The following is an 18,261-nucleotide window of genomic DNA, read 5'->3' on the forward strand; positions in this document are numbered from 1 at the left end:
CCCTACAGTGAAATTCAAATGAAAGAAATCTCTCAAGGAAAAGGGTAATTTAAAAGCGATTATCTGGAGGAGTAGGCTGGCTTATTATGAGCTTCCGCTGTGAAAGATATGAGTTAAAGGTTTGTATTGTATAAATGTCAGGCCGGTGGGTTAAAAAGACAGTCAGTCTCAAATGTGCATGCTTCCTCATGTCAAACTCAAAATGAACTGAGAACTGCTTTGTTTTTATTAATGGTTGGTTGTGTGATCCAATCACAAGTGGATATGAAGATCTTTTCTCGTTTGTACAGTGAGTGTGTGTTCTTATGTGTGTGTCATTTCTCTTTGTTGTCACGTCACCTTTAGCAGTGGAGAGAACTGTGGTGGAATCTGCTGAACTTTTCCTAAGACCTGGTAAAAGCTTGTATTGATTTCACCCATGTATATCCTGATATACTGTAAATTCCACTGACACAGAGGCTGCAAAGCTCAGGTTTGTGTGTGTTTCTGATTGTGTATGTGCTAGTTTTGTTGTTGCTGTTTTATCTCTGGTCTGAGATCAGTAAGAAGTGTTGATAGGAACAGGAAATTATTCTTTATTCAAGTACACATGGGAAGCTAAATGTAATAAATGGGGCAAATGTAAAACAATACTGTCTATACAGCATCTGAAAACCATAAAAAATAAATGTTTCCAGGCCAGTTGTAATGTGACTTTTATAAAAAAAATAATTAAAATAAATTGTTAAATGCCTGTCAGTTTTAATAAATGTCGAAGCCCGGGACAAAACTACCCCTTTTTTATGATATGTCACACATTTATGTTAAAAACATAAAAGGAGCCAAAACAAATAACCAAGTACATAAGGAAAAGGCTCTTTTTTCTGTTTTACAAATGGATAAGCATAAGTGAATACACCTGCATTACATTACACAACGTATATTAATTATTCATGCATGTTACCTAGGAGATAGTAAATTAGTATGAAGCAAACCGCAAAGGGTGAGTCATTAGCTTTTACACTAGCTGACTATAAGCTCTGTAAAATATAACAAATAATACTAATATAATTACTTTGCAACAACTTTGCAATACCATTTGCTACAAAATATCAAAGAGTTGCTTTCCATTCTCTTTCATCTGGAAATATCAACCTCCCAATTCTGAGTGTCCCATTAATTTGCTCGGTCATTTACATGACATGAAATTCACGATGACAATATTTCTGATTAATTTCCCTTGGTCTCTTACTCATTCTCCAGCATCTCTCCTACAATTACCCATATGGTGTAATAATATAATGCATTATCCAACCAAAAGGGGAAGCAAGTGATTATTTGCAAGCGAGGTGGGGGAAGGAATGCATATGACATAATTTCATTAGAGAAGATGGCTCTATACATATTGGACAGGCATAAAGTATACACTGACAGCCTCATTTGATAGACAGCTGAAGCATGACAGGGCTAATCAGAATCACAGCACTCCTCCAATGGAATGCGACACTGATGATTCACTCTAGAGTATCAATATAAAGCACTGGGTTGCAAACACCATCCCACGCTACTGTTAAAGAGCGGGAAACTGCGGCTATCGTGCCTCTTCAACACCACATCCAAAAACCAGCATGACACAGCAAAGCGACAGAAAACACAAATACGCATGCCAACATGGTGTTTAGCAGCATTTAATGCAGCATGACATTTTGTTCTAATTTAGTCCTGCGTAGGAACACAAGTAACTGGTGGGTTGCTCTCAGTATCTATTGAGAGTGTTTAGATTTGCATAGTTAGTCACCATGCCATTTACTTGAGAGTAGTTTTTCACATGGGATTTATGCGTATAGATGATTGGCTAACCAGGTATTGTTAAGCTCTATATTTATATGCAATTGCCTTGTTGAGTTTCTAATAAAAATGAAAATGGAAAGGAATGAAACTAATGACATAGAGAGAAAAAGAAGAGAAAGAGATTTGAAGTGCTATTCTGGGAACTGGATTACAAAGAACTGTATGAGAAAGAGATCCCCGTCCCCCCGGGTGCTGTTTATCCAGTGGAGGTGAGGTGTGTGTGGGGAGTGGAAGTGCGCAGTGTCCAGTTCCAGGCTGATACAGATGGTAATTTTGTCAGAGATCACTGAGCTGCTGCCAACTCCACGCTGGAGATACAGCAAGTGACGGTTGGAGTGCCGTGCCGAATCTTGCCTGTGAGGACCAGCCACCAGCTTTTATTCTCTCTCTCTCATTCAGACTCACATGCATTAGATGAAATACTGTTTGCCAGGATTTAGCAAAGTGACTGTGCGCTGCTACGGCAAAAAACAAATGCTTGAATTCTGTTTATCTTTGATTTATTTCATCTGTCATTATTTATCTTTCAGCTTCTCATCTCCTCACAGTTATCTTGGAGTTCCAAACCCATATGATTTTCTTTCTTTCGTGGAACAAGAAAGGAGAAATTCTGAAGAATTGAATTAGTCGCTCTTTTACCATTACAAAGACAGCATGTTAGGGCTTTCAAGGATGCAAAAATACCATAAAAAATAAAAACAGGGAGCTACAATACTTGCAAATTCTTTTGAAACTATATGATTTGTCCACGAATCTATGAATAAAATAGTGAATACAAATAAATAATTAAATAATTATGGAGAAATGCATTTTCTGTATTAACTATGTAGTCTTATGAACCAGTCAAGCATCATTACAGTACATTTGCTCCAGTGCAAATCAATATTACTAACAATTAATTTCATTAACATCATTTGTCTGTTGACTCAACTAATTAAATTGGCAAAGAGTTAAAGTAAAGGGATAAATAATAAGAGCTCTTGAAAAAGTGGAACTTTCTTGAGATTGCAAGATACCAAAGGAACAAATCTGTTTTCACCAGTGATGAACTCTTCAAAGCTCACTTCACATTCAGCTCATCATACAGTGAGGCACTTTACAGTTGCACCACAGCAGACATCAGGAATAAAGCAACTGAGAGGTTAGTTTATGATGGTTATTGATTTAACAGGACAGGAACGATCATTAAATGTTAACAGGTTTAAAACTTTAACATTTTCATCATGTCTTCTGTTCAAACAAGCTTGTGTTTGTATTGAGCTTTTTTTCTTTTTTTAGGATTAAACATTTTGAGGTTACCATACAGGCTGTGTGGAATATGAGTGGTTTCCAGAGTACATTTTGATTGTTTTATTTCTTTAAGGCAAAGGTTATCCACTTTATCGATAGTCCAGAGGAGCAGTGTTGCTTACGTCAAATTATCAATACTGTTTGTGCCATTTTTTTTTACCCATAAAAGAAAATATTTGCAATTCTTCATGTTCTCTTTCTTTTCATCTCTGCACCAATCGTGCAGTGATCCCCTTTTCACCACAGCTTTTCTCTAATTTAATCTAATGCATCAATGACTTTTAATTAGTATGATTGGTTGAGGGATTCTCTTACAGTTACATGGCCTTTATGAGGGTGACAAACATTAGAAAAATAAACAGCAAACATACAACATATAAAGCAACAATCCTCACTAAAGCAGAAATCCTCTGTATACAACCAACCCCACGGGGAGAAGAATTAAGCAATGTTTGCGTTAATAGTAAAGCATTGATATTCCCTACACTAGAGACAGTGATGCAAATGCAGTAATGATATTCATGTTCCTGCTGATGCTTTCCAGCGTTGTCCCTTGCCTATCTTTTGCCCTCTTGCCATATCACCACACACACTGTAATATGGGACTCTTGTATGGAGCGGGATGTCCTCTTCAGCCAGCTGTATTCAGAGCTCTGGCTGTTCATTTAAAATGCAGCAGTGCCCATCGCAGTTCTTCAAAGTCAGACAGAAAATGAAATGCAATAACCAAGATGAAGCCACTATGTGTTTGTTCAATTATGTGTGCGTGGTTTGATTGGTCACACTGTAACAGAACCAAAAGTTGCACCATATTTTCCTGTTGGTGTTCACAGGATCGATAGAGGTTAACTGTCAAGTAATCTTACATTCATGTTCAAGGAATTTGTATTTGTGTGTGTGCTTTTTTGTGTGTATGTGTAGGGGAGGCTCAGGGCAGAGTGTCTGGTACGTTATTGCTGAGATGCCAGCTTACCCAGTAATGATAAGAGAGTGCAGAATAATTACAGGCGCTGCTTCAGCAAGCAGCCAAGGGCATCTGTGACTCCCCACGCTGACTGAGGCCAAACTTCCAGGGCTTCCCTCAACCTTTATTAGGACTCCCCACCAGTCCACTCTCTCTCTGCTGTCTCTCCTTCTCTGCAGCTCTTGGCGGTTTTCCCTCGCTTATCGCTCACATTTCTCGTTCTTCTTTTCCCTCTCTTGTTTCGTCCTCTTTCATCAGATCTTTACTCTTGGTCTGTTCTTTTTCTTATCTTACCCCATTTCTTATTTCTCTATTGCAGGGGTTTTCAATGTCTTAAACCGTGGGCCTCCCCATAAACACCCCCTCCAGTTTCTACAAGAGATGCCAGTGCATCATATTACGTAAAAGGATTGGAAAAGAAATCACAGCAGACCCAATTTACTTATACTTCTATATATAAAAAACACTGACTTGCTTTAACACACATCCATTAAAGAGCCAGTAATATGAAAATTCTAAGCTTCCTATCACTGTTTATAAATCCTGTACAATAGGTTTAAATCCATCCAAGGTTAAAAAACATTGTCATTTTGTCAAAATATAATTTTAAAATTACCTCAATTCTCAGAGATCCCCAAACGGTTCACGCGAAGCTGTTCAAAAGATTCAGTTTCTTTAAACCCCACCTTTCGATAGCATACTGTGTTCTGATTGGTCAACTGACATAGTCAGTTTTGATTGGTCGTTCGGCACACACCTCCACGGTAAACTATGCGTTAGCATCTTTTTGGGGTGAATTATGTCTTATTCCTCTCATCGCGAAGCAAACAGTAAAATAAAAAACTTGAACAGTCTTGCTGCTTTTTCTTCTGTGTGGGTGTATTCAAGCCGCGCACTTCAGTTTGAATCTGAATAGCGTGTTCAGCGCGGGGGCGTGGTCACATTAGATATAATGAAGGGAGACGTGACATTGCGTTGTTTTCATATGGATTATTTTATCACAGAATATCTGTTATCAGCACTTGTTACACTTCATTTTAATGATGTGTTTGTAAATGAAGGTCAGCGCAGACAAAGGCTGCAGACAGCACACATACTGATAAGACGCTCGGGAGAAAACAAACACATAACTTCATAATCATACTTCGCGTTGTGATTCGGAGATGCTCGTTGGTCTAAATAAAGTTGGTAATGAACCCTCTTTTATGGCCAAACGCTTTGAAAATCCCGCTGTACTCACCGAGATTAGAAAAGCAGTCATCAGTGAAATGTTGTGAACACAACAAAAGGGATTTGTTGTACTGCTCTGGTATTGTGGTAAAAATGAATTTTAGCCATTGGTTCTTCTGATCTTCATTCTTTGGCAGTGAAACTAAAACAAACTTGCCTTTACAATTAAAAACACACTGTCTCCTCAACATGATGCTCTCACACCACCCAGAGCGTCTGTGTGGGGGGATGGGGCAGCTCAGAGTTCTGTTTCTCCTAAGACGGTAGGCGGAGATTATTATGCAAAGTGTTCCTAGTGACGTACATAGAGATGGGCAAAAGATTTGAAATCTATAACGACTTGTTTCAGCGATTCAGAGTCGACTCCTTACTTTAGAAGCCAATAACTTTATAAATCGTGTACTTTTTGGTTTAATCACTTTGCACATTTTTTACACTGATGGACATCTACATCATATATTATAATACAGGTAATTTTTGATTTCCCATCTGTGTGGCTCTTTAACGCTTTTCAAAAACAATTACATTTACATTGCACTATTTCTTTCACAAGTCCCAAATAGGTGCACGTTATGTGTTTATGGGTATTAATATTTTGGAGATCAATAATCCAATATTCAGTCTTTCTTCTTTCTTTATTGTTTGACATGGCCTTGTCATCATTGTGTGACCTCAAGTGACCGTCCAATGAGATGACAACCATATCTATTCATATCTATATCAGCTATTGTCTATTTTGAATTGACAAAATGAGAGATTGAAAGGATAAATGATGACTAGCATTTTTTTAATAATGTGGGGCAGGCTGTTGAATGTACAAAACTTGGATGAAAGGAGATTTTACAAGCTGGTTTGTATCCGGTACTTGTAGTGGCGGATGTGTGATATGTAACTATAAAGCAATCTGACTCTCTGGGATGACAGCCCAACAGTAATGGAGCTTTGCCCACTCACGACGTCAACACCAGCACTTAAGCGCTCAGAAATTACTGAAGTAAATGTCTACCTTTTCTGTCTGCTGCTCCTTATCCTCTGCCCCTTCTAAAACAAACACACACACTTCTTTTGTGTGTCTCCCTCTTGTTATAGGTCAAACTCAATCTGTCCTTGTCAGGTTTAATCAAAGTATCCACAAATTCAATTTCAGCTGCTGTGTGAGAGAGCCTAATAAGGCGTTCTTTGTCATTCGCAATGTCATTAGGCAGTGGGACGACAGGGCATGGGGGTGTTTCCGATTCTGATGCATTTACTCATGGTTTCAGGGTAAATAAAGCCCAGGTGTTCTCTGTCAGTACCTAAAGGTGCCAAAATTCCTTTACTCTCTGAGACATGATTTGTGAGACATGAACAGTAATATTATGACTCTCTTATAGCAATTTCTCATTCTACATTTATATGTGCAAGTGTGCATCAAAACGTCACATTGCAAAAATGTGTTGTTTCCCAAAAGAAATATACTTTAAACAAGATTAATATATAAAGTTGAAGTCTGTTAATAACTGTTTTCAGAGAATTACATTTATTTTCTGTTTTACTGGTTTCAAGCACATAAACATAAACATTGTTAATTTTAGGTTTAAAGGAACTGCCAAAGAGGTAAGATAAAATAAATACATTTTAGATATTTTATATTAGGTATTTTTTTACTGAACACAAGTGATCAATACTTCTTATTCTACCATTAGAGTAAATTATATCATTTGTATTACTGTAATTAATATACTAGGATATCACACCTGAAGATTGCAAAGACTTTGAAACGAGGAAAAAGTGTACTGTAGCTTCCATTTTGTTTTTATGCAGTTATGTTGCTACAGCATTGTTTCCTTCATAAAAAATACTACTTAGTTTTGCTTTTCCTGTCTTTAAAAGGTTATTTTTTATATTATTTTTTCATAAAGGTCCTTTTAGGTGACAGCAGGCTGTGCTAGAACTGAATAGCTCCATATAGATAAAGCATTCTTTCTTCTTTTCTTACAAAGCTCTGCTTACTCCACTAATTTTTGCCTCAAATACCAAATTTAGCATTCTAAAGGTACATTTCCATCTCTGTTTCATGCCAATTTTTGAGCCTCATTTCCTTTTATAGTGATTTTATTTTATTATTTTATTTTTTTGGTAAATGGAATCAATTATGTCTGATGAATTTGATACATGGCTCTTTGGTCCAGCATGAATTCGCTAGTGGCATTTATCTCAGTGATGCCTTTTTTTGCTTGTTTGTTTGTTTTCTCTCTCGTTCAGGCAAAATTAGTCCTAATCTGATCTCTTCCAAAATGATGAAACTTTTCTACAATCCGCTTCTACAAGTCCAGCACTCCAACCCAGAGGCATCACTGAATAAACCTTCAAAACAAAAGCATCAGTCCCTTCAGCTTTAATTATCTTTTCATCTGGAATTAAATTCTTGTTAGATTTTGAAACACTTCTCAATCTTTCGTTGTGTAACGGCATAAGCTGGTGTTTGTCTGTTTGGTGCCCTCATTATCAACAAAAGAGTCTGGGAAACTGGTTTGGCTGCTGTAGCAGCCGCAAAACTAATCGGATAATCATTTCATACAGATGGTAGTGAGCAGTGATTGCTGCAGCTGAGATTTTTCCAAACTGGAGCTGAACAGGAAGACTTTTTGGAGTGTTAGTGTCATTGTGGAAAAGTCCATAATATATACATATATATATATATATATATATATATATATATATATATATATATATATATATATATATATATATAGTTCATGTATTATAAAACTAAGTCTAAAATCTGAATTACTGGTGACCCATCTGCAACCTGTCAAATACAGAATGCGCTAATTATTCAATTAAGAGTTTGTAAAGGGGAAACTCCAAACTCTCAGATCATTTTTGTGGGCCTCATGGCGAAGGATAGAACAGATTAATGCTGTTACCTTTGAGAATGCCTCGGCTAATGTTAACATCAATAAAACATGCACAGTATGGTCACATATTGGTTCTTTCCTGTCACATTATTAGACTCTTTCAGATGGTCAATCACAAATCGTCCCCCTGGCCCTGACATGGTGATCAATAGAGTTAACACTCCAGTAACATGATGCCTTTATTTCTTACATTTCTGTCATATTTAATTTTCTCGTCCAATATTTATATTCACATCTCTAGGATTGTCCAGAGGGACGTGAGAGAGGCAACTGCACAGTACATCTTTAGTTCATTTGTTGACTAACAAAATCATTAATGAACTACATCTTAATTCAATTATTACTTGAACAAGTGCTGTTGTGAGCTCAGAGAGAGAACAAAAACATCATTGATGTACCAGCAGCTTGATAATCAATACTGTACATCACCTTCTTATAATAATACATAATATATATATATATATATATATATATATATATATATATATATATATATATATATATATATATATATATATATATATAAACACAAAAGGAATTGTTTCTTTTTTTGTTTTTAACATGCTCCTGATACAGACATAGAGAACTGGAAAAAAAAATAAACATTTAAATAGTAAGACTTAACAATAAATAATGTGTGAATGATTCTAGAACATTAGATTGATTTATGTACAGATTTGTGATTTGTTTTTTTGTTTGTTTTTTTGTTTTTTTACTCTATATAGAACTGTATAGATAAAGAGATATGCATATGTATTTAATACAGTAATTAAAGATTTAGAATGAATTTCAGAAATGAATTACTGATCACATATGTTATCTGTTTAAGCTGGAGATGGCATGGGGGAAACTGTTTTTATGCCTAGATGTTCTAGTAGTGCACTGAGATCTGTAGCGTCTGCCTGAGGGGAGAACTGCAAACATGTTGAGTCCGGGGTGAGAGGGGTCTGTGATGATGTTACCTGCCCGTTTCTTCACTCTGGAGTTGTACAAGTCCTGAAGCCTGGGTGGGTGCACACCAATGATCCTCTCTGCTGTCCTAACAGTCCATACAGTCTTCTTAAATCTGATTTGCTGGGTGACCCGAACCAGACAGTTAAAGAAGAGCACAGAACCGATTCAACAACAGCTGAGTAGAACTGTGTTATCTGTGCCTGTGGCAGGTTGAACTTTTACAGCTGATGAAAGAAGTACAATCTCTGCTGGGTCTTTTTCACAATGGAGTCAATGTGAATGTCCCACTTCAGGTCCTGAGAGATGGTTGTGCCCAGGAACCTGAATGACTCCAGTGCAGCCACAGTGCTGTCCATGATGGTGAGTGGAGGGAGAGCAGGGGGTTTTCTCCTGAAGTCCACGATCATCTCCACTGTTTTGAGCGTGTTGAGCTCCAGGTTGTTGTGACTGCACCAGACAGCCAACTGCTCAGAACTGAACTGGATGATGACGGTGAAGAAAAGTGAACTGGACGATGAAATCATTGAATCAACAATGAACTGAATTTGAACAATGAACTGACGAATAAACCGACTTTTCGCTTTTTCTCTTGTATTATCAGCACAAGTTTTCCCTGTTTAACACTGTAAACATGCTTTGACACAATCTATTTTGTATAAATTACTATATAAATAAATAAAGTTTTCGTGGCCACAGAACATACTTTCTTACAGTACTAGAGCATTACAGCATATAACAAGATTGGATCGTCTGTTGGATTAAAGGGGTCAAATGATGCAATTTTAAGATTTGCATAACGTCACCCAAAGTTCACACGTTCACACAAAGAAAGAAGGCTTAACTTAGATTCTCGTTGTAGTGTTGTTGCCTCTGCCACCATGTTGTGGAGACGCTGTATTTGTATGCTGTAAAAGCGAAACTACTTTGTTTGGGCTTCAAAAAAGAGGACACAACTAGAAACCAGCGGTTAAGTTGTATTTGCAACACTGTTCCAGAACAACTCAACCCAAATATTCAGATGTGTGCAGCGGATTTTACGGAGGATTGTTTCCTGAATCGAGGAAGGCTGTACACAAAGGCTGTTTCTATAAGGTGGTGCAATTCCAACTTTGCAAGGACAGTTTGACAATGAGCTTTGTAGAAATAGACACGTTTCCGAAAGGCCGGGCATAGAGGAGCAACAATAATGTACAGTAAATGGAAAATAATGTTGTTGTTTTTTTTGTTTTTTTTTTCTGAAACCGCATATAAACATGGCATTACATGAAATACACAAAATAATGCTCTTCTTTTCAAAGTCATATGACCCCTTTAAATAGTCTGATTTATCCAGGTGTTACAGCGGTAATCAATAGCTTGTTTGTTGAACTTAAGCATAGCATTAAGAACTTGAACCCTGAATGCTCTTTTTTAAAATAAGAGACATTTTTTTAACCATGTTTTAAAATAAGAAAACAAACAAAAACTTCATGCAGTAAAAGCACAGGCTGACAATTTTAATTTAACATAATCTCTGCCAGAACTTTTGCTTAGTCATCAGTGATTTTCTCTCTTCCTCTGAATTCCCTCTGCACGTCCTTCTGTCTTTTGCAGTGACTCGCTTTTCCTCCTTTATCTCCTCTCCTTCCTCTCCTCCACCTCTTCCATCTCTCCTTTACTTTTTTCCTGTCTGCATTACTATCTCTTCCCCTCTCTCTTTCACTCACTCTTTCTTTCTGACCCCTGGCACTCTCAATACTCGGATGAGAGGCTACCTAACACTGTGCCGTGTGATCAGAAACGCATTTCTGAAACGCATACATTTTTACAAAGCTTGTCCTTCTGATTGGCCAGCTATCCAGTGCCTTGTGATTCGCTGAACCTCAAGCATGTGACGGAAATGTTACGCCCCTTAACATACTGTAATGCCATGTGTCCCGGTGAGATGAGATAAAACCAATTAAAACCCATTACAAATGAGGTTTTTGTTGCATCCAGTGGGGATATAATTACTGATTATAATGACTTACATGTATTTTTAACATGTTGTGTTGCATATCGCGCCACGTAAACATAAAACCATGTCTGCATTTGTGATCTGAGAAAGGACGAACAACAAGCACTACACTACACTGCTCAAAACTCACGTTTGAATAGTAAGTGGCAATTTTTTTAAATATGAAAACATACTTACAGTCTGTGAATCAGGATCACCAGACTATTCTTGCAAAGTTGGAATTGCCCCACTTTATACAAACAGCCTTAGTGCACAGACAGCATAGGCTACTCTCCCAGGTTAAGGAAACAGTTCTCCATAAAATGTGCTGCACACATTCAAATACTTGGGTTGAACTGTTCTGGAACAGTGTTGTAAATACAACTTAACCACTGATTTGTAGTTGTGTCCTCTTTTGGAAGGCCATACAAAGTAGATTCGCTTTCACAACGAAACATACACGACATGACACCCCACCACATGGTTGCGGCAGCAGCAACACACAGCAGAGTCAAAGTTACGACCTTCTTTCTTTGCGTAAACATTTGGCAGTGTTAGCCAAATCTTCCCACACAGTGACGTAGATATTTGGGCATGTGTTCAAGTGAGGTGTTTTAAGAGGGCATGGACAACTTAAAACTTTTTTAAAGAATATTTTTTTGGGTTAGAGATTTTAGTCCTTGTAACTTTAGGGATCTTATCTGTGCACAAACAGCGTATAACACTCCTAAGAGAAAGGAAAACTTGAAATTGCATCATATGATGCTATTAAAAGAAAATGTACATTATAGGCTGCTTGCACCCTGAACATTGCCTGTGCTGGTCTAAGATCTATTCAGAATTTACACATAAACAAGTGTACTACTGTATGTAGCATCAGCAATTTTTCCCCCATGAACCTACACTGCTGTGGCTAGGTAAGCGCCCAAATTTGTCACGTTTTGGCAACTTAAGTTCACCCGCAGTGCTATGGATTGAATTTTGAAGAAACAAACACTGTCACAATTTTAGGTATTCAGAAGGACTTCCTCGCTAAACAGTACCAGCAAAAATTATTAGGCCGTATTAACCATCCAAACCTTGCCTCCTGGTAGTTAAGTACTAAATCAGCACTGATTAGAATAAACTTGTCTAGACAATCATGGTGATTTAAAATCTTTGCAGCAGGGTTAGATGCAAGTGTTTGTATAAGGAAAGACCTGAAGTAGAAATATCACCTATTCTAGCAATGCAATGTTATATGTCATTTCCTGATCCAGTTTTTGTGTTTACATGTGCAGAAATATATTTGCATTTCAGTATGTCTCTAAATCACAATATGCTACTATGGTACTGTGATACTATATCAAAGGATTGTAAATATTACAGAATATGGTCCCAGGACAGGCTATCAGTGTTACTTAAGTATCATAAAAGTGCATGCACACTTACTCTCCCTTTCACATTCATTTCTGTTCATACTAATATTTCTTCTGATGATTGCGGTGTGGCGCATTTCATGTTCATTGGTGAAAGAGGCAGATTAATATCCCTGACAATAATCATTTTAGTTTACATACAAAACACCCACTCTCTCTCGCACACTCTCAAACACTCACACACTCCCTCACTGACTTATCTCTGTAACCCTTCTCGGTTTTCAGTTTTTTGGCAGGAATCACTAAATCATGACATCGGTAGTGGACTCTTTAAAATAAAACATACTACATTATAGGCTGCTTGCACCCTTTACATTGCCTGTGCTGGTCTAAGATCTAAACAGAATGTACACATAAACAAGTGTACTATGTAGCAAAATAATTTTTTCTTGCTGCTTTGCTTGTAATAAACGCTTCTCTCTCGCTGGGTCTCTCTCCTCCTCTATAAGGAGATTTGTTGTTAAATAAAGCCAAACTCCCTACAGAAGCCAAGTGCTCCATAAAACTGTAAAGCTGTAAAAAAGCCTCTTTTATTAAGAGAACAGGGTATGTGTGTGTGGTTTACGTTTCTATACCATCTCCACCTTGCGTGAAATTGGGCACTGGGTAAAAGGAGAGGGTGATCATTGATTAATCAGTATACGTTAATGAGCTGCATCGATCGAGAGACCAGTAGACTCAGCGCCGACCTCAGAGGGTGTGAGACCACGACGCCATCTTAGAGCTGCAAGGGAACCCGTCCTAAACCAGAGACTTAGGGAGACAGGTGTGAAGGGTGTTGTGGGTACAGCAGGGGCTTGACATTGTTATGATGGATGTATATGGATCATTGACCTGACTATGCAGCAGTAATCCCATGAACCAACACTGCTGTGGCTAGGTGACGCCCATGGCGTCAAGTTTTGGCCACTTGAGTTCACACACAGTGCTATTGATTGAAATTTGAAGCACAACTCGAACGTCACAACTTGAGGTATTCAGAAGAACTTCCCCCCTAAAAAGTACCAGCAAGGGCTAACAGGCCGTATTAACCATCCAAACCTTGACTCCTGATAGAAAAGCACTAAATCAGCACTAACTAGAATAAATTTGTCTAGACAAGCAAGGGGGATTCAAATCTTGGTAGCAGGGTTAGATGTAAGTGTTAGTATAAGGAAATTATTCAGAAATATCACCTATGCTAGCAATGCAATATTATATGTCATTTCCTGAGCCGGTTTTTGTGTGTTTGCTTGTGTGGAATATATTTGCATTTCAGTATGTCTCTATAAATCACATTATGATAATGGTACTATATTAAAGGATTGTAAATATTACAGAATATTGTCCCAGGAGCAGGACAGGCTATCAGTGTTTCTTAAGTACCATAAAAATACATGCACACGTACTCTCTCTTTCACATTCATTTCTGTTTAGACCCATATTTTTTCTGATGATTGCAGTGTGGTACATTTCATGTTCATTGGTGAGAGAGGCAGATAAAGAGGCAGATTAATATCCCTGACTATAATCATTCTCGTTTACATACAAAACACCCACTCTCTCTCGCACTCACACACTCCCTCACTGAATTATCTCTTTATCCCTTCTCGCTCTCATTTTGTTTTTACATTGACAGTTCTTTTATTTATTATGCTGTTATTTAGTTTAGAAGGCTGTGGTGTTAATTGCACAATGTCATAAGCATTAAGTCCTCCATCTTTACCCGAAGATATTACGAAAGTCACAACCAATGGCAGCGACACAAAACAAAGTTGTTTTTCTTTCAATATAACTGGTAGATTATTTTAGAGCTGTGGACACTGGTGTTTAGCATTTTTGCCCTGTAGGTTGGCATAACAATCACAAAGCTTCTGTCTCCGTATCAGTGCTGTAATCAGAGAGTTTTTTTTTTTTTTTTTGGCCACTGGCAAGGTTACCGGAACTAAAACATGGCCGGAGTCCAACTTCCAATTTCGTGGCACCACTGAGTAACAAGCTTTTCTGAAACACAGTGGAAATTAGATACGAATATGCATACATGCTTGCCCATGTGTGAACACAGAAGTGATGATGTGTCTCGGGGTAATAATTAGCATTCTAATGGCAGGTCTTAGTGCAACCCAGAATAGCCTGTTCTTGTGGGACACTTTGAAAGACTGTAAATCAAACCTTATAAAGGGCTTGCCTTTTCCGGTTCTGTTCATAACATAAAATAGCCTTCAAACCCTTTCCTTTCTTATAAAAGTCTGAATAAATCCCATAACGCTGCAACTTACTGAGCATAGTGGTGTTCTCCTTTATGTGACCTACATGTATGAAGCATTGCTTCACAGAGACAACTGTATTTCAAACCAGTCTGTAGGTCAAATCCTTTTTCGTTCTGCTGTTTTGCATGAAAGTGTTTACCTTTTGTTTTCTTAAGTTGGCGAATTTGGTTCCACCAGTTAAAAGTGGTTAAAAAATCATTGTAATAAATGTTATAAATGAACCTACCTGGTCTTTTTTCTGTTCTTCCTCTGCGGCCGCCACATAACCGTACTTTTGATATGAGAACAAGAATTTGTTTCTGGCAAAGGGACTTGTTGCTCTTGGGGCATGGCTTGCGTTTGTTGGCTATCGGCCGGTTGGCTTGGTCCTCCTTGACTGCCCGTTTTTGTCTGATGAGAGAACTGGCAAGAGCTGCCATCTTCCCCCCCTCCCTCTCACCTTTGGGAGGGGGGTCTCTGTTTGCTTAAGAGACCCTCTCTGGATGCTCTTGTCTTTTTACCAGCAGCACAAAAAGATAAAAGTCAGGGGTCAAACCTTGCACGGTGAGCCAAGAATTCAGATAGGTTCCTCACGTGTCCACGTGTTTCCCTCCAGTAAGGTAAGAGGTTAAGTTCTGTTCCACTCACAACCTGTCCATGGTTTGTCCTTCATTATGTTTGTTTCACTAAATGCATATTGACACCACAGCAAATCCATAAAATGAAAATCGACGCGGTCACATCTCCACAAAAAGATACTGGAAAAGGCTGACAAAGTCATTGTTGCGACATTGCCGACATATTTGCCCCCCCCCTTACATTCCCCTGCCCTTGTTCCTAAAGATAAAAACACTAAACAAAGCTAAAGTTTAGCACACAGAAACGATGAGCTTTCTCACCCACACATGGCTGGTCCCTGTGGAAAGTTCTTCACTCACCAGCAGCAGAATTATTTGACTCAAATCAGGAACAGATCCTGTCAGAAACGAGCAGATGGTCAGCCTGTAGTCCCTATGGCTAACTTTAGTTGTGCTGAGGGGAAAAAATAAAAATATAATAATCTGGAGCGGTAATCCAGTGCTCCCACGTCCAGAGGCACTTGTGCTTCAGCTGCTGGGATGAACAAACCCTAGAGTCGCAGGACGGGAGCCGGCAAAAGAAGAATGGACTCCGAGAAATTTCCCTTCTGCCTCTTCTGGCACACGCTATCTCTCCCCACAGCCGTACATTGCCCCCCCACCCCCCACCCCAAAAACAGCAAGCGTGTGTGTATGTGGGTGTGTGCGCAAATCCAGCGGCTACCACCAGTAAAGGTGACATTCATGAGCGAACAAGTGAGGGAGGGAGAGCGAGCACAGTCGAGTGAGGGAAAGAGAGCGAGTGAGTGTAAAAGAGAGTAGGAGAAGAACAAGTATATGATGAATGAGAACAATGGAGAGGAGAAAACAGACAGATGAAGGGAGAGAAAAAGAGGATGGGGAGAGATTTAACCCTACTGTTCTTCCTTGACTCTGCCGTGTCTGTCCTTGATGGGTAGACTGAAACAGAGACGGATAGAGAGAGTGAGAGACAGCGCTTTAGGTGCCAATGGTGACAGTTTTCAGTCACCTCAGGAAGAACATTGCAGTCATGCGTTCCGAGTCAGTTATTACTGCCAAATTCATACACTCGCACACACACATTTATCCCCCTCATCCATCTCTCTCTCTCTCTCTCTGATACATACATCCTCATGTACACAATCACTTTTAGGGGATTAGGATTGTACCACTTTTATTGGTTTAGCGTTCAGTTTCGTGCAGGCTGTGTGCTGGGAGTGCTTGACGTTTGCTGAAGGTGTAAAACTGAGGCAAACAGAAAGACTTTCTCGGTCTTATCTATCTTTTTTCTCCTATCATCTTTTTCCTCATTTACTTTATTGCTGTTCGACTCAAAGCATCTTTAACTCAGCCTCCTCCCCACCTCCCCACCTTTCATTCTTATTTCTGACATCACTGCGGTTTCGCTTTATCTCTGTGTATTTTCCAGTCTCTTGGCATTCTGCAAATACAGCATGTGAAATGAGCGGGACCTGAGGGGTGCTTTGCTTAAAGAGACAGACAGGCACTAAGAGTGTGTGTCAGGATGGGCAGCTGTCTCTTATTAATAGTGACACATTAGAGACGGAAATGGTCTTCGCCTGACCAGGACCCAATCCACAAACAAAGGTTCTATAATGCATATATACACATTCACATTCAAGCAGTACAGATTAATTAAATATGTTCATAACTTTAGTGTGAGATTTTAGAAGCCTGTCTTATTCATTAACACTTTCTAATCAGTCTAATCAGGTGTAAAATGTTTTTTTTTTTTTTTTATGTAAAAGTTTACTTTTTTACGATTTCCTGTCTGCGGGTGGTAAAGAAAAAGCAGACTTTTGTTTGGGAGATGTTTTTTTAAATGCTCTGTTTACAATGACAACAGTATTTCATCAAATGATAAAGAAGAACAATACAGCAGTGCATATACTGTAGACTAATGTGCAGTCAAGCACACTGCAGTAGTTTGACGTTTTAAAGAGCTGCTTCAGGTGTATGGTTCACACTGTTGGAGTGATCTGGTATAGTCTTTGCAAGCATGTCAGATTGAAGTAATTTGCTGCATCCTCTGATGGAGGAGATGGGTAATCACAGTGTGATTATTCATGTGTGTACAGATACTGTATGTAAATGTACGGTGGTGTTTTGGAGTAAGTTCAGCTTTGTTGGTCCTGGATTGACCATTGTGAGTAAGGATGTACTTAGTAATGCACAAAATTTTATTTTTGCCTATATCCGAAATGCCAATATTTTTCTAATCATTTTGGCTGATAGCTGTTGCCGATACTGATATTGTTCAAAATTTTTGTTTTGAAACCCTCCTGTGCAGAAATTATAAACAAATTATTTTACATTTTGGCCACTTTTTAGCAAAAACCTATTTGTTAGAACTTAAAACATTATTAAAGTTCCTTTTTTAATGAGATTAGATTGACACCATTGAAATTGTATTATTTATTACATAATAGATGTTCTAAAGCAAAAGAACTGTAAAGAAAATATTTAAGAGCTCCGTGTATTGACGTTTTTATAATCCATAATATATATATATATATATATATATATTACATATTTATCAATAAATCTTTATGTAGAAATTTATTTAATTTACAAGTGTAATTTTTTTTTTTTTTTTTTTGGTTATGTAAGGATCATGTGGATGTTTAAGAGGAGATGTGGAAATGTTTTTTGAGGGAAAAGCCCTGACCATGATCTCTGAGTCAAACTGTTTTGTGATTAGCATTGATTGTGTGGATATGCAATGCTCAGAAGTTTAAAATGTGCCTGGTGTAATTGAATCTGTCTTGGCTGTTTACCTTGTAGCGATAGCAAGATGCTTCCACAACATAAAAATGTGCAGCTCTTCAGCGCAACCTCAATAAATCAAGTAT

The 18,261-nt window shown here is 38.2% G+C and overlaps 1 protein-coding gene across 1 annotated transcript in view; it reads right to left on the reverse strand.

Moving 5' to 3' along the window:
• Window positions 1–15,580, reverse strand: part of LOC128021233 (fibroblast growth factor 11-like) — a 31,507-nt gene extending 15,927 nt beyond the window's left edge. The window contains exon 1 of the mRNA XM_052608290.1: window positions 15,037–15,580. Within this exon, the coding sequence (XP_052464250.1) occupies window positions 15,037–15,229 (193 nt within the window). The 5' untranslated portion in view covers window positions 15,230–15,580. The remainder of the gene's footprint in view (window positions 1–15,036) is intronic.
• Window positions 15,581–18,261: the final 2,681 nt, after the last annotated feature.

Source organism: Carassius gibelio, chromosome A10 (assembly GCF_023724105.1).
Source record: "Carassius gibelio isolate Cgi1373 ecotype wild population from Czech Republic chromosome A10, carGib1.2-hapl.c, whole genome shotgun sequence".
Classification (NCBI taxonomy): Eukaryota; Metazoa; Chordata; class Actinopteri; order Cypriniformes; family Cyprinidae; genus Carassius; species Carassius gibelio.